Source organism: Piliocolobus tephrosceles, chromosome X (genome assembly GCF_002776525.5).
Source record: "Piliocolobus tephrosceles isolate RC106 chromosome X, ASM277652v3, whole genome shotgun sequence".
In the NCBI taxonomy this organism is placed as follows: Eukaryota; Metazoa; Chordata; class Mammalia; order Primates; family Cercopithecidae; genus Piliocolobus; species Piliocolobus tephrosceles.
In genome coordinates, this window is record NC_045455.1 from 73523204 (window position 1) to 73542703 (window position 19500).

Sequence of the window (19500 nt, forward strand, 5' to 3'; positions counted from 1 at the left end):
TCTGGAACTTCTTTGGAATTGATCAACAGGACCCATCTTGATTTTTTTAAGAGTAAAGTACATTTTAAGAAGTAGTGGCATATATTAGGTGAATAATCAGGTTGGGTTGTTCTAGATGGAAACTTTGAAATCGTCATACTTAATACGTGTTTAAATACTGAGACAAAGACCTGGGCCCCCATCCTGACTCTGCTGTCTGTTTGATTTGGAATTTTAGAAGTTTTGCTTAAGCACTTTAAGCCTTACTTTCTTTTCTGTAAAATGGAAATCATACTTGTGAAACTTTCTGATGATTGGCAGAATAAACAGAGGCATCTCTGTCACTTACAAAACTTTATGGCTTTAGTGTGTCAGTTTGTTCTGTGCAACATCAGCATGGAATCCTAGAGTCTTGGAATCCTAGCACTCCGAGAGATAATCCAGTCAAACAGTCCCATATTGCAGATGAAGAAACTGAGAGCCATAATTGTAGGGGAAGTACCTAGAATGTCAGGGTGACTACTTTGAAAGAAAATGCTTATTTGTCATTTATATTTAGGGTTTTTTTTTTTTAAAAAAAAAAAAAAAAAAAACCTTTTATTGAAGTCACGCTGGTACACTATGAAATTAAATGGAGTTTTAAATAAATGGGACGGCAGTCCTCTTGGGGTTATAGATCAGAATCACACTGTTTATTCTGTTCAGCCCAGAGGAGGAGTGGAAATGTCCAAAGTAGCTGGTGGAATCTGTAAACCTTTTCCCAGAAAGGAAACGCTTTTACTAGACCTTCTGTATCCTCTGGAGCTTCTTAGTAAACAAAGGGTGTGGTTATCCTTACATCTGCTTCTGGGCTCCTCCAGCCTTTCAGCACAGGTAAGCAAAGAATGAGACCATGTAGAGGCCTAAGGCACAGGCTGTACAGGAGAACTGTGCAAGGGGGCTGTAGGGGGCGGCGGGGGGATGGGCAGGAAGGAAGAATGGAAATGATGTAAGATGAGGAGGGAGAAGATAGGAGAGTATAAGACAAGAAGGAAGTTTCATCCTTGCAGAGTAGAGGAGGGCACCATGATCTATCCTGGCTTGTCTACCTGGGAACATTTTCACGCCACCCGTGAGACTGTTTTCTGCCAACAGGGAAACCCTCCTGAACGGGATCCCCTTGTGGCTACTCAGTACGGTGTTTTCATAGTCTCTGCTGTTAGAAAGGTCTTACTTGGCCGGGCGCGGTGGCTCAAGCCTGTAATCCCAGCACTTTGGGAGGCCGAGACGGGCGGATCACGAGGTCAGGAGATCGAGACCATCCTAGCTAACACGGTGAAACCCCGTCTCTACTAAAAAATACAAAAAACTAGCCGGGCGAGGTGGCGGGCGCCTGTAGTCCCAGCTACTCGGGAAGCTGAGGCAGGAGAATGGCGAAAACCCGGGAGGCGGAGCTTGCAGTGAGCTGAGATCCGGCCACTGCACTCCAGCCTGGGCGACAGAGCGAGACTCCGTCTCAAAAAAAAAAAAAAAAAGAAAAGGTCTTACTTATTAGTGTCTGTATGTCACCTTTGAAATCACTTGCTTCTTTATCACACTAAAAACACACACACACACACACACACACAAACAGTGTTTATGCTGGAAAACCCATTTGTTTTGCACACTTTCTTTTTTTTTTTATTTATTTATTTATTTATTTTTTATTATACTTTAAGTTCTAGGGTACATGTGCATAACGTGCAGGTTTGTTACATATGTATACATGTGCCATGTTGGTGTGCTGCACCCATCAACTCGTCAGCACCCATCAATTCATCATTTATATCAGGTATAACTCCCCAGTGCAATCCCTCCCCCCTCCCCCCTCCCCATGATAGGCCCCAGTGTGTGATGTTCCCCTTCCCGAGTCCAAGTGAGCTCATTGTTCAGTTCCCACCTATGAGTGAGAACATGCGGTGTTTGGTTTTCTCTTCTTGTGATAGTTTGCTAAGAATGATGGTTTCCAGCTGCATCCATGTCCCTACAAAGGACGCAAACTCATCCTTTTTTATGGCTGCATAGTATTCCATGGTGTATATGTGCCACATTTTCTTAATCCAGTCTGTCACTGATGGACATTTGGGTTGATTCCAAGTCTTTGCTATTGTGAATAGTGCCGCAATAAACATACGTGTGCATGTGTCTTTGTAGTAGCATAATTTATAATCCTTTGGGTATATACCCAGTAGTGGGATGGCTGGGTCATATTTTCAAGTTTGTGTGTGTGCGTTTTAATACAGGGCATAAAGATTTCAAAAGGGTGGGTCAATTATTTATTGACTAAATTATAGGAAGAAAGTGCAATTATCCAATAGAATCCAGAAATGTATATAGCTAATTTTGTGCCTGTATGTATCTAACCCAGCCATAGGAATTGTAATCACTCTTTGTTTTGCTTTTTTTTTTTTTTTTAATTTCGGGGGAAATAGGTTAGGTGAGACCTGAATACATCATTATAAAGTATGCACATATAAATTGAACTTTCCTAAATCTAGGTCACTTGGGTAAGAAGGCTCTTTTGATGAAACCACGTTGACAATGAGATTCACAGGGCACTTCAGTGTTAAATGATATTCTTCCCATATTCTGGGTCATAAGGTGGTATAAACAATACACCAATGTTAAGAAATAGAAAATTGCATTCACAGTAATAGTGAAGCTTCATGGTGCATGCTTTTACACTTTAATATGCTGTGTTCTTTCTGTTGTATTAATATTTTAAGTAATATAATTTCCTTTGTGTATTTCTATGTTCATCTTTTCCTTTTTTTCTCTTTACCCTTCTGGCATAGCTTTCTATATAACATTACATCTTATGCCAGGAGAAATTCCTGAAAAATAGAAAGTATAAAGTCAAATCATCTTTGCAGGAAAATGGCAAAAACAACAACAAAAATGGATTTAATCTCCAGTCAAAATGTTATCTTGTATACTTTACAGACTCAATCTGTGTCCCAGGCTTTGATCCAAGCCTCAACATGATGACTGGAATCACCCCCATTAACCCAATGATCCCAGGCCTTGGACTGGTACCTCCCCCACCACCAACAGAAGTGGCTGTTGTCAAAGAAATCATCCACTGCAAAAGCTGTACTCTTTTTCCTCAAAATCCAAGTGAGTAACGCCTATGAGAACTATTTGCTCATTTTAAATTGTTTTCTTTTTAAATTTTAAAATGGCATTGCAGTCATTTGCAGATGTGACTCACACGTAAATGCACAGAATGGGGTTCCATTCTACAGAAGGCCTTTTGTCTCTCGATTAGAATAAATATACAGGGATGTGGCCACGTGTCTGTCCAGAAGCTGAATCCCCACTATCAAGCCAGTACATGGGATTTGGGGATGTGTATCTGGCGGTAAGACTTTTTGCATGCAGTGAAGCCTAGTGTTTGCCGGAGAACACAGTGTGAAATATGTGAGCACTTCCATCCATCTTCACAAATGTGGGAGAAAAACTCTGAAATGCATTTTGCTAGATGGAAAACTGAATTAATTTGACAGTTAGCAATTTGGGGGCCGAGGAGAGGGGAGCCTGCATCTCAGAGCTTCTGGACCAAATTGCATTCGCTTGAAGGAAACATACATTTGATGAAGTAAATGGGCCAGAATTGTATTTTTTAATTTTGCCTCAGATACTAAGTTTATGGGCTAAAAAAGCTAGGACTTTTTTTTTTTTTTTTTTTTTTTGGTCGTTCGTATTAATCAGTGTTGCCTTTTTTAAGTGGACTTTTCAGGAGACTGCTTTAGTAATCTACATATAAACTAGGTAAAATGTGAGAATGTACATTTTATCTTTTCATACAGCCTCCCCAAAATTTAATAGTTTGCTCATTTAAATGTGAATAATAACAAAGTGTTTTTTTCAGGCCCGGTGTTGCACAGCCAAGTAAGTATTGTGCGTGCTTTTGTAGGTTATGCTTCCTGTATTCTGCTTTGCCGCTCCTTTATCTGGAAACAAGACAAAGCAGATAACACGCTGAGGTTCTTCATCATGTTGTCATTTCATCATGTTTTGTACTTTGGGAAGTTTTTTCTGGGCTTCTGTAGTATAAGGGAGAAATGAAATTATGCAAACATTTGCTTTACCTTTGTTCATGGACAAGTGTATAGCCACTCTGTGTAGCAATAAACACAGAAAGTAAAGGTTGGGAGTGGGAGGGAAGAGAAACTTAGAAACAAGACAGCCTGGGATAAATGTAAGTTGGCACAGAAATTTATTGTCACTCGGTCTGGAGAAAGTTACTCTGCAAGCTTTAGTTTTGCTGGGAGAACCAGAGAGAGCAAATAAATGAAAGACAAAACTTTCTGTTTTGTTGTGATTATTAGATCTTCCGCCTCCTTCCACAAGAGAACGACCTCCTGGGTGTAAGACTGTGTTTGTCGGAGGATTACCGGAAAATGCTACTGAGGAAATTATTCAAGAAGTCTTTGAGCAGTGCGGTGATATTACAGCAATTCGGAAAAGCAAGAAGAATTTTTGTCACATTCGCTTTGCAGAGGAATTCATGGTTGATAAAGCCATTTACCTTTCTGGTACTTTGCATTACATAAGGAGTTTTCTAGGCATTTTGTTATGTTTTGTGATGTTAATATGAGCTTATTCCCTTTGGCCTTAATGCAAAATAAAGTCTTCATAGTTTGGGGCTGGAAAAGGAGGAATTCTGCCTTCTTCCTTGGCTGCCAGAAGCTCTGTGCTAAGTCTGTGAAGGTACCTCTCTGCAGGAGAATTTCCCACCATCCAGTCTTTAGGAATTCCATCGAGTTTCTAATTAATGTTCTCAAGTGCTTATTAGATGAGAAGCAATATTATGAGTACTAAGGACCATTATTCTTACTGGATGTAATCCTCTGGGAGAGTAAAGTACTCTCAGAATAATTTCAGGTTTTTGGAATTGGGTTCACTTTCTGGACACCAGGGTACCAAAGCAAGGTCAGTTCCCTGCAGGAAAGTAGCTTAGAGGCCCTAGGAGAAGGCACAGTATCATTGCCTCATTGGTGGTTCATTAAGCCTTGTCCTTTGGTGCCAATTTTTATAGGCAATTTTTACAGATACTGAGATTAGGCCTAGTGCTGCCTTCCCATCTGTGGGTGTTGGGCCAAGTGGACGGAGTCTGTCCACAAGGCCTTGCCAAATCTAAGAATTAGGGGCTGGTTTTGGAAGGACACATTCTTAGACTGAACTCACTGCCCTTCCCTCACACTCCCCACCTCCATTTTTCAGTCGTCCCTCTGCATTTCACCTCCCTATTCCTGAGGCAAAGCTGATAAGGGAAGGTGGGAAAACAATAGGGGTAGGGGGTGGTGTTGGGGACACCTATCTGAACAGTCCTGCCAGGTTTTACTTAATTTCTGCAGTCCGCCTCTATTGCCACGAAATTCTGTGCAAACCTCAGAAGCCTTGAGGTTATTCCACCAATGCAGATACTCTCCTGAGGTAGATAGTGATATGGAGAACTTTAAAACCCCTTATTTCAGTAAAACCTTACAAAGTAGAAAATAAAAACTAAAAGCAATTCAAAATGGATAAGGAAGACAAAGCGTAGAATGAAAACATTTCATAACACACAATCCACTGTTAGATAATAGGGTTTCTGGTGAGTTCATGGCACTGGGTTTCATGGCCTAGAGCCTGCCTCTGTTTTCTCATCTGCAAAGTAAAGATAGTAACAGTATGACCTCGTAGGACTGTGAGGAGGAATAAATCAAATAATGATATTAAGTGCTTAGCAGGGCACCTGCAACATAGAAACCATTCAGGAAATGGTTGTTTTTAACACAAATATCCTGATCATGATAAAGAAAGACTGATTTTTCTCTCTCAAGAACCCGGTCCTGGGGACCTGGGTTCTAATCACAGCTGTACCAATAAAACTGCAATCATCCCTCAGTACACTCGGAGGATTGGTTCCAGGAACCCCCGCCCCTGCCCCATGTATATCCTGCGGAACCCTCATGTATATGAAAAGTCAGCCCTCCATATATGTGGGTTTCACATCCCTCAAATACTATATTTTGAATACACATTTGGTTGGAAAAAATCCACCTATAAGAGGACCTGTACAGATTAAACCCATGTTCACAGGTCGACTGTATTCTTTACCCCACTTGATTAAATGAGAAGGTCAGAGTAAATCAAAGGCCTGTTTCAACTCTAATACCACACAATGTTCACACCCAATCAGAAGCCTCATAAAACACTGACAAAGATGAACAGTCCCAAATTTAGGCATATGAAAGGTGCTCCTTGATTGATTATACCTTGATCCTATGATTTTCCAGCCTGGGCGCTGGTCCTGCTTCCCTCAGCAAGCCCTGATTGCTCCTTGGTCTGCCCCATTACTGTAAGAGGAGAACACAGCTAAGCCTCACCTCCAGCCTCCCTACCTGGGTGCAGAAGAGCCTCCTAACTCTGCCTCCCTGCCCTTGAGAGGCTGCAGCATCAGTCCCAGGAAGATCTGCAAGGCCAATTAACTGGAAAGGCAGGAAGGAAGTCAAGCGGCCCCTCCTGTGTGTGGGCTCCAGCAAGCCCAAGCCCAGCTGGAAGGCCTGTCTAATTTTAGGACCACATTCACATTTGAAGGCCTAGCTAATTTTAGACTTGGCCTCATCAGGGTCTCTTTTAAGTCCTTAATGATGATGTTTCTGTGAAAGTGAGGGTGTTTCTGGAGCCAGAAATGTTTGAAAACGGATTCTCTGGACAATGAGCAGGGGAAAGGTGCTTGGCCAGTTGGGATGGCTGGCCAGTTGAAACAGTCCTGCCTGCTCAGCTGTTAACGCCTGTATCACTGTGGCCTGTTGACTTGTTGAGTTCCCATGGCCCACAGCCAAGATACATTTTGCTTTTGCATTAATTCTGCACATCTGTGATAGGATGTTTTTGGTTTTGATTGGTATTGCTATATCTTCCCATTTTTAGATAACACTTGAAAATCTAGCAGTGAGAAGGGTTCTGTGGCATCGCAGAAACCAGATGTGAGGTCAATATCTTACTTGTAACTTTCAAAGGTGTGAAGTGGCCTCCTGGGGAGGAGCCAGCCTCTACAGAGATTTTCAGCTGAGTTTTATCCCCAGATGCTAAAATAATCCATTGAAATCTACCATGAGATGTTGAGCATCAGCACAGTGCAGCCTAGCATTTGACAGCTGTATCTCATTTGCAAAGCCCCCACACTGGAAAAGTGCTTATGTTGTTCTCTCCTCTGGCAGCCCCCAGCAGCCGTGGTCCTGCTGGGACCTGGATTTATGTTCTGAAAATCTGAGTACCCCAAACTGAAGAGCAACCTCAAAGTCCATTCTTCTTCATTTGAAGTTAGGCCAGCTGACTGGTTTCAGTTCTGTTAGTGTTGATTTCTCAGATCAAGTTTCTGCTCATAATCTTTATATAAGTTGGGTAGCTCACAGTGAATCCCCCGAAGATTTCCAGGCCCATTTTTTTCTTTGTCTAGCTCTGGGCTCTTGCACCGGGCTCCTGTGGCCTTAAAATATTACATGAACAATTTGTGTGGTGATGCAGACCAGATGAGGTGCTGCAGGGCTGTGAGGAAGGCATCGGGGAGGCCTCTTGATTGCAGGTAAAATATTCTCCCGCGTGCCCCAGAGGATAAGTGGAAATAAAACAGCGTTGCAAAATTGCCTTGGTAATTGTGGCTGTTGCAGCTGCTGAGAGAGAATTGAGCAGCGGCATTTTCTGGGGGAATGTAGCAATAGCCTGTGAGTGAGGTGTTCTGGAATTCACTTTGTAGATCTTTTTAAATATCATAGATGCTCTTTATTTACTCATATTTCACCTATACAATAGAATTATAGTAAACTGAAAATATAATAAAACCAAGAACATAAAAAAATAGAGAAAAAAAATGCTTCATGCCAAATTCGTTTCTGAGCTTCCTAGAAGCCAGGGAGAAGAAGGAATGATCATGATAAGACCCTAGTTCTTGAGATCATCTTCTCTTGGGGATACTGGTTTGGAAGATGGGTAAGCAGCCCTCGGAGACAACTCTCCAAGGTGCGCTTATCCCCAAACCTGTCATAGGCCTAACTTTACAAAGCTTCAAGATTGCTGGGGAAGAGGATAATTGTTTCCCGCCTCCTATGGGAAATGTATCCCTAGTGACAGCAAAGAAATAAGTGAGCATTTGCCTAAGTGTGCCTTGAAGGTCTGGACCAAAAACATGTGGCCATTGTGACATTATGGTGTGACCAGAGTTTCCATTGGTTTCAGGTTACAGGATGCGATTAGGGTCTAGCACCGACAAAAAGGATTCAGGCCGCCTTCATGTGGACTTTGCCCAGGCCAGGGATGACTTCTATGAGTGGGAATGCAAGCAGAGGATGCGTGCCCGGGAGGAGCGGCACCGGCGCAAGCTGGAGGAGGACCGGCTCCGGCCCCCATCCCCGCCCGCCATAATGCACTACTCAGAGCACGAAGCCGCTCTGCTAGCTGAAAAGCTGAAAGGTATGGGCCACCCACGCTGGCTTTTCTTCCTGCACAGGGATCCCCAGACACGGAACCCCTGTGCGTTTCTCCTGCCTCTTCGCCATTTCCCTTCAGCACAATGTCTGCTATGCCTTAAGACGGCTGGAAGAGTCCGGTGTAAGCACAGACTCTTTACAGAGCTGGGGTCGGGTAGCTGGGAGGTCCCCTGGAAGCTGCAGATACCTGGGCTTCATCTTGTGCCTGGGACAGAACCCTGCCCCTTTCCAGAATGCTCAGCGATGTTCTCCATTAAAGTGTATATGTAGAGTCACTCAACGAAACTCACTGAATGAGGGGACAGAAAGGTCCCCAAAGCAGGCTATCCTGACCCAGTGTCGAATGAGCCAGGCAAGGATTTGTGCCATTGGTGGGGCGTTCTTAGTGTTCCTGCAGCCCTGTACAGTGTGCATGTTTACCCGACTCCGAAAGCCTTCCTCAGGCAAAATTGCAGACATGGTGCTGGGGTCCATCGAGGATAGAAAAGAAACACAGTATGGGATCCCTGTCTTCAGAGATGCAGTTGAGGGGACACATGCAACATTTACAGGACGATGAGCAAGAGAAGAGAGTATGTTTTATTTCTTCGAATGTTTTCTGAGGCCCTCCCTGGTGTCTCATGCTGTGGGAAATAAAGACATAGGAAGGCTCTAGTACCTGCCCCCGCAAACTACAGTGATGCCAGATTTTGAAGTTAGGATGACGTGTGATTTCAGTTCTTTTACTGACCAAAGTTGGGTGAGCTGAGCAACATATGGGCATTTTACAGGAAAATGATGGTCAGACCCTCCTCAGGTCATTGAGTGCTGTCAGGATTGGATGAGAGAACGTAAGTCACAGTTGCCAGCCACATGTGGGTGTCTACAGATCAACAATTAACTGTAATACCAAGTCAGTGGCATGATTGTCAACCAACGTATATGCAACATGCTTTGGGCATTCAGGGGCCAGTGCAAATAATGTTGATGAAAGTGTCAAAGTCTTTATACAGGAGGCATAATTTGAAATTTGCAGAATAAACTAGATTTTTTTTTCCCCAGGAAGAAAAGAGGCATAAAGGCATTCTAGTTAGAGGCTGGAAACCTAAGAATAAAATCCCACAGAAGCAGAAAGTACTTCAGCATAGAAACTGCCTTTCTAGAGCGAGGTAAAGCTGGAATGGCAGTCTGGGCCAGATGGCAGAGCCCCGAAGGCTATTGCTGGAATTTGGTTTTATTCCGTAAACAGTGGAGAAGCCATAACAGATTTCTGACGAGAGGAGGGATGTGATTGGTCCTTCAAGTGTTTTAGAACATAACTGATGTATTGCTGGCAGTGTATAAAGTGGATTGGATGTTTTCACTAAGAAAAATGTATGAAAAGCTGCCTAACACCTATTTTAAGAAGATAGGAAGTTGACATTCTACACTTAAAAAAAAAAAAAAAAAAAAAAGGTGGCGGCGGGGGCGCTGTGCTTCCAATCTTCCATCCAGGGCTTGAGAATCCTTAATCAACTGCAGTTGCCACTGAAATACCCGCACCGTAACCAAGGAATGCTTCTTGCTGAGGCTCTTGTGGTGTGTTCTGCTGCTTTGAGAAGCCATGTCTTACCGATGTGAATACATAGGCCATAGCTGTCCCTTTAATAAAGGGCATATGCAGTGCAGATACAGACATCATTTCACTTTTCCCTCCAGCCTAGAAACCGCAAGGAGTGGCCAAAATGAGATATAGCAGCAATGTTCTCAACACGGCGTGTTCACTGGAACAATAATTTTTCTTTAATATCCAATGTGTTGTGGTATCAGATTATGATCTACACAGACTAACTGTATTCAGTGTGTCCACACCGAGAAGTGACAAAGACTAGCACCTTGATCTGTGACCTCCTGGAGGAATTTCATAAAAGTGTATCATCTAGTTATGTTGTTTTTAAGAACCCAGTACGGAAGTGTCTCCGCACGTATGAAGTATGTGGCATTTGCCTCTCCTTTTAGAGGATAACAGATTGGGATGTCAATTTGGTAAAGTAATTTGCAAGCCTTGCCATTTCAAAAGTATATATTTATATAGATGAGTATAATTTGCAGAATTCAGAAGCTGTACCTTTGCCAAGTACTGTGTGATCCCTTGAGGAAAGAACAGATTGGAAATCTTAATAGATGGCTGTTACAGTAGAATGAACTAGCTGGGGACACATCTCAGGCAAGAGTCAGGTAATACCAAGCCTGACAATTTCAACCCAAGCATAGAGTTCGGAATATAAACAGCATTTAATTGCTTAGGAAATTGGCTGCCTTAGAGAGGAAATCCACTCCGTGCTCCTTATATTGTTGCAAAGCCAGACAGGAGGAGCTGAGGACACTGTTTCCCTGAAGATGATTTCATTGATGTGGGGACATAACATACAGTCAAGACCTAAGGTAAAGAAATCTGTGTCAGAGAGGAAATGGAAATGCAATCTGAAAATACCTAATTGGACTTGATTTTTTTCCTCCCCTGAGAAATCTTACTATCTTAGACTTATTACAGATACTTTTCTTCTATTTTATATCATACTTGTTTATTCTTACAATTTTCTCTTTGAAAATCAGCTTTATTTAGCAAAATCTGTACAAACCAAGTCTTTCTTATGACCCACAATGCCCTCTCCATGTACTGTCCAATGTGAAAACTGTGCACATAGTAGGTGCTCCGTAAAATAATTCTTTTCTCTCTTCTTCTGCTATTTGGATCTATGAGCACATTGAATTTCTGGCCAGTGGTTCTACTGGGCATGACCAGATGTACATGGAAATGATGTGATGTGTGCTCAGCCATCCTTCCAATCACTCAAGAAGTATTCGTTAATCAGTATTTTACTATATGCCTGGCACTGTCCTAGCCAGTGGTGGAAAGGACAACAGTGAACAAACCCCTGCCTCAAAGAGTTTAGGTGTCTTGAGTGACAGAGGCAATAACAAATCACCTTGCGTTTGCCACTTATAATAGTGCACTATTATAATAAATATACTAATCCCCCTGTTATATGTGGAAAGTGCAAAGTGCTGTCGCAGGGGAGAGAGGCAGCCAGATGGGCAGTGCCGGAGTGAGAGAGGGAGGATCTTCCAGGACCAGGTTATCCCATCCCTGGCTACTTGACCTTCTGAAACCAGAGGTAACACTGTTGTGTTTGTGTAGTGTCTGAGACATGGAGTCACCCAGTGCCTGTTACATTAATACAAATTCTAAAAAAGAAAATTAGTAGGCATCCTGCTGGTTAAATAGACATCGTTGTGAGACAATTCAACTTAATGAAGACCGACTGCGAAGTAACTGCTCAGAAACCCAAAGTTTATAGCATGGCTTTGAGAAAGTGAGATGGAGCTCAATAACACCATAATTACACTTTATTGGAAACAGTGGCACCAGGCAGATGAGATAATGAATTTCAGTGTGTCTAACACAGACCATCCACCCCTGGAGGAACCCTGTGTTTGGACTGTGGAAGGAAGAGATTGATTAGACAGTGAGGAAGGATTATATTCTAATTCACTGGGATTTCTCTTGGCAAGAGCATTTAAAAGTTTTTGTGTATTTTTTACCCCCTTAGAAAGCTTCACATAATCTTTCATTTTGTGATGAAATGAAGAGTTTCTCTCTGAATCAGGTGAAGTCCTGACAAAGCCTTGCAAGCAGGGCCTTTGGGATTCCCTAATGTGTCAACAAGAATACCATCCTCCTGGGATCAACATTTATAATTTCCAGAGAACTGGACTCTGATTTGCATATAGAATGGCCCCATGTCAGCCTGCCAGACAGAGGAAGGGGCAGATGTGGTACCAACATTTTGCTGAGATGGTTGTCAATATTTATGGTTCCATGAAAGTAAAAATCAATAATGTTGTGAGCCAAGTGGATGTCCCATTAGCTAAAAGCCAGGCTTCTTTCATAGGGTCAGGGAAATATGAAACATAGGAGCCTGTTTGCAAATTATTTCCTTAAGTGTTATTGACCTTCATAGAGGTAAGATAGGCCATTTTATTTAGAAACATTTTGCTTGACCCTGAAGCAGGAATAATGGGTGCATTTTCATATTGCCACCTTAATTTTCTCATTTTTACAGCTACTAACTAGTTAAGAAGATTGCATGTGTGTTTTGGGGGTAGAAGGGAACATTACCTGTTTGTTTAGCCTTTTATGCTGTCTGTGATCTGGTTAGTTGATGCAGGGTTAATTGAGGAGCCAGGAAAAGGAGACTTGTTTAGGGACATGTACAGAAATTTGGGGATTGTGATAGCAGCAATGCTTTGACCATACTGAAATTCCAAATCTGCTTAGATGACTATGTGACTGTATACTGTGAGCAATTTCCAGCTATCTTTGGAGCCAGAAATCAGTGATAACTACAGACACACCTTTACTTGTGTGTGTATGTGTGTACACATGTGTGTGTCCCTCCATTTCTTTGGAAAGGAAAGCATTTTAGAATCTCTTCCTTGTTTTCCTACGTTCTGTTCAAACATAAAATCCCTGTCTCCTCATTGTTCCTTTATAGACTCAGGTGTAAATAAGGAAACTATAGTCCACCTAAGTTTCATATTCAGTGCTCCCCACTGGGCTCTTACCCCATCTATTGTTCGAAATTCAGGGCTGCCTCTTCCTGTGCACCCAAAGTGGGAGGAAAAAACCACTTAACGGCTGGGCGTGGTGGCTCACACCTGTAATCCCAGCCCTTTGGGACGCCCAAGTGGGTGGATCACCTGAGGTCGAGAGTTCGAGACCAGCCTGACCAACATGGAGAAACCCCATCTCTTCTAAAAATGCAAAATTAGCCAGGTGTGGTGGTGCGTGCCCGTAATCCCAGCTACTCAGGAGGCTGAGGCAGAAGAATCACTTGAACCCTGGAGTTGGAGGTTGCAGTGAGCCGAGATCACGCCATTGCACTCCAGCCTGGGCAACAAGAGCAAAATTCCATCTCAAAAACAAAAACAAAAAACACTTACCAATTTGGTTCCTTTTCCCCATCATTATCTATGTATCAGTTTAATTAAAATTCACCAGGTACCCACCACTTTGTGCCATGCCCTAGACTTTCAGATGTGACTGTAGCATGGGCCCTGTCTTTTGTTAAAGGATACTGTGGCAGTGAAATCATGACTGTCTTACAAATATAAAATGAACATGTGCCAATGATTTTATTTAACTCCAGAATTAATGAGGAGACCAAGAAACTGTTAAAACTGTTTCAAAGGAGAATTCACTTTATAAAGATTTACACTTTCTACTGAACAAAAATTAATTTGCATTGTTACAGAGAGGAATTATTTGTATTGTAATCAGTTTGCCACAATTTATGTTCTTCTCCTACAAAGTTGTAAAATAGCCTAGTCAGAGATTAGCCAAAGAAAGGTTCCGCCTGCAGAATTAGGTAATTCATGCCCAGCATTCCATAGTAAGGGTCTCTAGTAGTCTCTATGCCCATTTCCAAGTCTTGAACACTTTTTTTTTTCCTGAATAGAAGTGACAGCTCTTTAATTGGTCATGGGGACAGGGATAGAGACTCACAAAGCTCTTAAGAATCACGTCTATTCCTTTTGAAAGTCTCTGCTGTCTCAGCTGCTGCTTTCCACTTCAGGTTTTCATTATCTCTTAACTTTGGTCAGCTCCTAACCAGTTTACCTGGCCTTCACTGAGTCCTTAATTCAGTGCTTCTCAAACCTCCATGTGCATAGAAATCACCTGGAGTAAAATGCAGATTCCAATTCTGGAGGTGTGAGAAAGGCTGAGTCTGCATTTTTAACAAGCTCACAAAGGCTGCTTCTGTGCCTGGTCTTTGAATAGCAAGGAGTTCTCCCGTATGCAGTTTTGTAATACCTACTGTGTGCTAAGTACTCAATAAACATGGAGGAGAGGGAAGGAGGTTAACAAAGTCTGAACTAACCAGAAATGAAATGAGATGGGCGTGGATTCCAGTGGTGACATCTGATAGTATCACTCTAATATTATTTACTCCTCACAAAGCAAAAGGGCAAATTACCTTCCCAAAATTAAAAAGGCTTTCAAAAACATTTTTGAGTTATTTGATAAACCGTTTAGTGCCTCACTGCAGAGGGCCTTGCTTCTGTGGGATTCTCTGACGTCACTCTTAACTTTCATTGCCGGTGATAATGACTTCTGAAGCCTGAAGTATATAACAGGATCATTCAGCTTAATTGTCATGAGAACATCTATCTCTGGTAGATAATGGCACATGTGAAAATACTCTTTGACATGAAATTTAAATGTTTAGTATCAACTACGATGTTTCCTAACTTTTAACCATTGCATTTGTATCTTTCCAACATTAATTGCTACTAATCATTTGGGAATACAGTAGTCTCCCCTTATCCTTGGGGGATACATTCCAAGATCCCTAGTGGATGCCTGAAACCATGAATAGTACTGAACACTATATATACTATGCACAAGCTTCTTTTTACTTCTTCACAATTTCATAGATAAATTGTTCTTACCCTAGATTTTAGCAACCTCAGCATACAATTTTTTGCTTTCTTTATTGTGAAGAACTTTTACCTTTCACTTAAAGGAAGCACTTTGTGGCCTTTCTTTGACATTTCCAAATTGCCAGCATCACTACTCTTGCATTTTGGGGCCATTATTAAGCCAAATAAGGGTTACTTGAACACAAACACTGCTGTACCATTACAGTGGATCTGGCAACCCGGGTGGCTACTGAGTGATTCACAGGGAGGTAGTGTAGACAATGTGGATGGACAGTCAACCCTGGACAAAGGGATGATTCGTATCCCGGCCAGGTCAGAGTGAGACAGCGTGACATTTCATCATGCTCTTCAGAACAGTGTGCAATTTAAAATGGATGAATTGCTTATTTCTGCAATTTTCCGTTTATTATTTTCGGTCTGCAGTTGACCACAGTTAACTGAGACCTACGGTAACTGAACCCCCAGACGGTAAAACTGTGGATAAGGAGGAACTACTGTAGAGTGCAATGACATATAAAATACAAAGGGAAAAACTCAGAGTAACCAGAGGACTGAAATATGTTTTGGAAATTGTATTCTCATATTAGCCCCTCAAAACTGGAGACAGATCTGTAAACCAACAATTACTGTACAGAGTGACTAATGCTTTAATAGCAGGATATGCGGGGTATTGTGGAAACATAGCAAAGAGACACCGAATGCATCCTAGGGTTGCAGAATCTTCAGGGAAGAATAAGAGCTGCCTGGGGGGACCAGGAGTGTGAGAGACCCAAGGATAAGTGCACAGCATGAGCAAACGCAGGGAGGCATGCCGTGCTGTTTAACGAAGAGGGCTCTGGCAAAGGAAGCAGGATGGACGGATGGAAAGGAAAAAAGCAAGACTCATGAATGAACTGTCTGTTAACTCAGGTGCATGAACGTTGTGAGGATCCTGATTAGAAAACGGTGGGCAATTTCTAATGAGCAAATGATTTATATTCCCTCCATGATATACCAATGTTTCCCAGTTCTTACGGTGGAAAAACCACATCTGCACATTCTAGCTTCTAAACTGCATCCACGTTCAGAGTTATGCCTGAGCATGTTCACAGAAAGTATTTGGAATTTTTATAAGTGCGTCTTTGATGTGATTTTTATGAGCAGTGTTAATTTCTTTCCACATGAATAGCTTTAATAATGCTGCAATCTAAATCCTGTTTAAATTAGTTTATATTGTTTTCTGCCTTCTCAGTGATCTTTCCACTGAATACAAAATTGAATTTACAGTTGAGTATTGAAAATGACCGCTCCCAATATCCTCCTGTAGCCATCAGAGGGAGTTACTGGCTTAGCCTTAATTAATATAAATTAAAGTCACTTCTTACATGGCAACAAATATTGACTGGAGTTATCAAGCATGGCTTAACTGATGTTTTTTTAATTTAATTTGAATGTCAGTACATCAATCATATATTGGCCTGTCAGTTTCAGAAAGTTCAGAAATGAAGATGAAATTGGGAGTCTATGAAGCTATATTCCTCTTTTAGGCTAATGGAATTCTGCCTCCTAGTACTTGTTAACATGTTAGAAAATCTCTTGGCTCCTTCCTTTTGAAAGCGTGTATTTTCAGTGGCTTAATACTAAGAATATTGTTTCCTCTTTCTGAAACTATAATCTGCCGGTGAATGTATTGTGCTCTAGATCTAGGTGTGATGAGCAATAAAATGTGGCTTTCAGACCATTTGAGCAAACATACGTTTTTAAAATTGAAGTGTTTTTTTCCTGATAGTAAAGTTAGTCTATTTATGAACTAAGCCACCACGAGCAAGAGAAGGAAAAACTACCTGTATATGAGAGAAAGAAGAGAATAGCATTACACTCTGTCCCTGTAAAGCTCATAACAAAAATGTTAAGGATTTTTCTTTCTCTGTGTTATGTAGACATGAAACTCATAGCAAAGGGGAAAAAATAGTACATGAAATCAGTGTTCTCTTTTTCTGTTGTTATCTTTTCGGAGGAAAAAAAAAAAAAAGATTTCTTCTAAGCATTAAGTTTATTTCCACTGTCTTTGCTGAGGTCCATTCTCCTAACATATATTGGTGGGAAGAGCGGTAGAGAGTGTGAAGGGAGGCAAAATTTATTCTGCCAGTAACGGTGGCAGTGGGCCTCTCACAAACATAATGCTAAATTATGGGCCTCCCCATGGACTGAACGTAATGTTAAGTTGTGTGATGGATTTTATCTTATACAAGCTGCTTCAGTCCATGAAATGAGATAAGAAACCATTGCAGCTGGAGTTCACTGACGGTTGAACTTAGATTGAAATTCCAGAGTTAACAAAATGGTATAAGCGACTGCAATACTCAGTAAGTGTGTTCTGTGCCTATGGGTTTAGATTTTCAAGGCAACTTGAGTCTGTCATTCACAGGGTGTTTTGTGAGCACTCCCAGGCCAGTTATCTCCTCTGGTTAAAGTATGACGGCAGGGGGGCAGGTTCGCTCAGAAAAAAAGCTTTGATCCCCAAATCTAGAAGGCCGCTGTGCAGCAGGAGAGGGCTTAGAATGGTGGCTGAGCACGAGCACATCCCTAAAAGCTGCTTTCTTCCCTGGGGAAGGCAGAGCTCAACCGCAGGACCTTGAATTAGGCTCAGCCCTACCTTCTTTCAGGACACGCACCTCCTGGGCAAGTAGCAGCCATACTAAGGAAGCTGTACTGGTCTGGGAGGAGGTCTTTGGGAGAAAAGACACTAAAGATGTTTGTAAAGCACCCTATAAATTTACAAAGCATTCAATGGTGGGAAGGTTTCGTATGATGTGTAAAATACTAATAAGAACTCAGTGATTGATTTTAAAATCTGCTGAGTGAAATGAAATCTTTTTCTCAAGTATGAGTCTCCCCCGTCTATTCATGTGGACTGTATGTATGTTTATATGCAAACAATACGTAAGGATGTCTCCGATGCCCCTCCGGTAGAGGGGACAGTGCCTGGCACACAGTAGGCCCTCAGAATTTTTTAAACGAATGGGTAAGAATCTGAATCTTTCCATCTAATTTTGCTCCTGAGTTTTGGAATTCAGAGTCTACCTAGTTTACTTGTAAAAATGTAGGATATTTTTCCCTAAAGCACATTTTCTAGGGATTGCAGAATATAAATGAAAGGATTCTCCCCTCAGGTTTGCCTGGAAAGTAGGCAGTGAGCCTTCAGCAATAGTCAGATCGATTAATGATGTGACAGCTGACATACAACTTCCAGTTCTAATTAACTTAATCACCCACAAACTTCCTTTTTCTCCACCTCCAAGCCACGCAACACAGGTTTGTTCCAGTAACCATTCCCAAGTAGGCAAATCTGTTTTCTTTGAAATAGAATTTATCACTTATTTTCAGGTGGAACTGCATTTCCCACTTCCTGTCCCCCCCCCCCCCCCCCCCCCCCCCCCCCCCCACCACACACATTCATCTCAAACCAGGTTCACATAGGCTTTCCATAGCAATCCAAAGCAAACACTGAACACCTCAGGAAACATGTTCTCTTTTGTGGAAAACTAGGAAATACTCTGTTTTTCAGCCTAATTAAGTATATGGTATTAGCCCTAAAATGGAATTAGTTTTGAACTACAGTAGAACAAGAATTGGCTTATTCCTACTACCTGCCTTAGGGATAGTACCATACATTACAACCAGTTTTAAAGTAATCCAATCTTTCTTCCACATTTTAACACTAACTCAGCTGATTCTCTAAATCAGAAAACTGGTAACACTGTATAATATTTTAGTTAAAGGAACAAAGAAATGAAGTAGAGACCAAGTAGGTTAATAACAGTTTTTCAAGTCCATCTTAAGAAAGAGAAAACAAGGTTTGGTGGAAGAATTAGGCTGTACCTTATTCCTAAGAATGCCCAGAACAAATCTCCTATAGCTGAGCTCATGGAGTTGGCAGATGAGAGTGTGAACCTCCTGAGTGGTTCTATGGTGCCCTGAAGTTAGATGAGAAAAGAGAAATTAAGTGATTATATGGTAGTCAGTCTCAGGAAAGCTAATTTGTTGAGTTCTGAAAACACATCCACCAGGTTGGACTATGCTCTGTCTTTTGAGAGGAATAAGAATAAAGTGTATTTTCTCATCTTGGCGTGATTTGTACTTGGTGGTTTTCCATTTCCAGATGATAGCAAGTTTTCAGAGGCGATCACAGTGCTGCTTTCCTGGATTGAACGAGGGGAAGTGAATCGGCGCTCTGCAAACCAGTTCTATTCCATGGTGCAGTCGGCCAACAGCCACGTCCGCCGGCTAATGAATGAAAAAGCCACACATGAGCAGGAGATGGAGGAAGCCAAGGAGAATTTCAAAAATGCCTTAACTGGGATTCTCACTCAATGTAAGTAAAATGTTGGGGGCCATCTCTTTTGCTGTGATTTTGCCTTTTCTTTTTGATTAATTTTATTTTTTCATTTGGGGGTAAGTAGTTCAATAATCTCCCATCTTTACTCCACATTGAATGGCAAACCTCATAACCTATTTCATGTTCTGTGGCACCTTGGAGGAACACGGACCCTGCCCTGAGAGTTTACTTCTCAAGGTGAGC

The 19500-nt window shown here is 41.8% G+C and overlaps 1 protein-coding gene across 11 annotated transcripts in view; it reads left to right on the plus strand.

Annotated features, from left to right (window-relative positions):
• ENOX1 (ecto-NOX disulfide-thiol exchanger 1) overlaps nt 1-19500 on the plus strand; it is a 566136-nt gene that overhangs the window by 404464 nt on the left and 142172 nt on the right. For all 11 annotated transcript variants that reach the window (XM_023187381.2, XM_023187382.2, XM_023187388.2 and 8 more), the window contains 4 exons: nt 2941-3114; nt 4329-4535; nt 8224-8457; nt 19081-19293. In XM_023187381.2, the coding sequence (XP_023043149.1) occupies nt 2941-3114; nt 4329-4535; nt 8224-8457; nt 19081-19293 (828 nt within the window). The remainder of the gene's footprint in view (nt 1-2940; nt 3115-4328; nt 4536-8223; nt 8458-19080; nt 19294-19500) is intronic.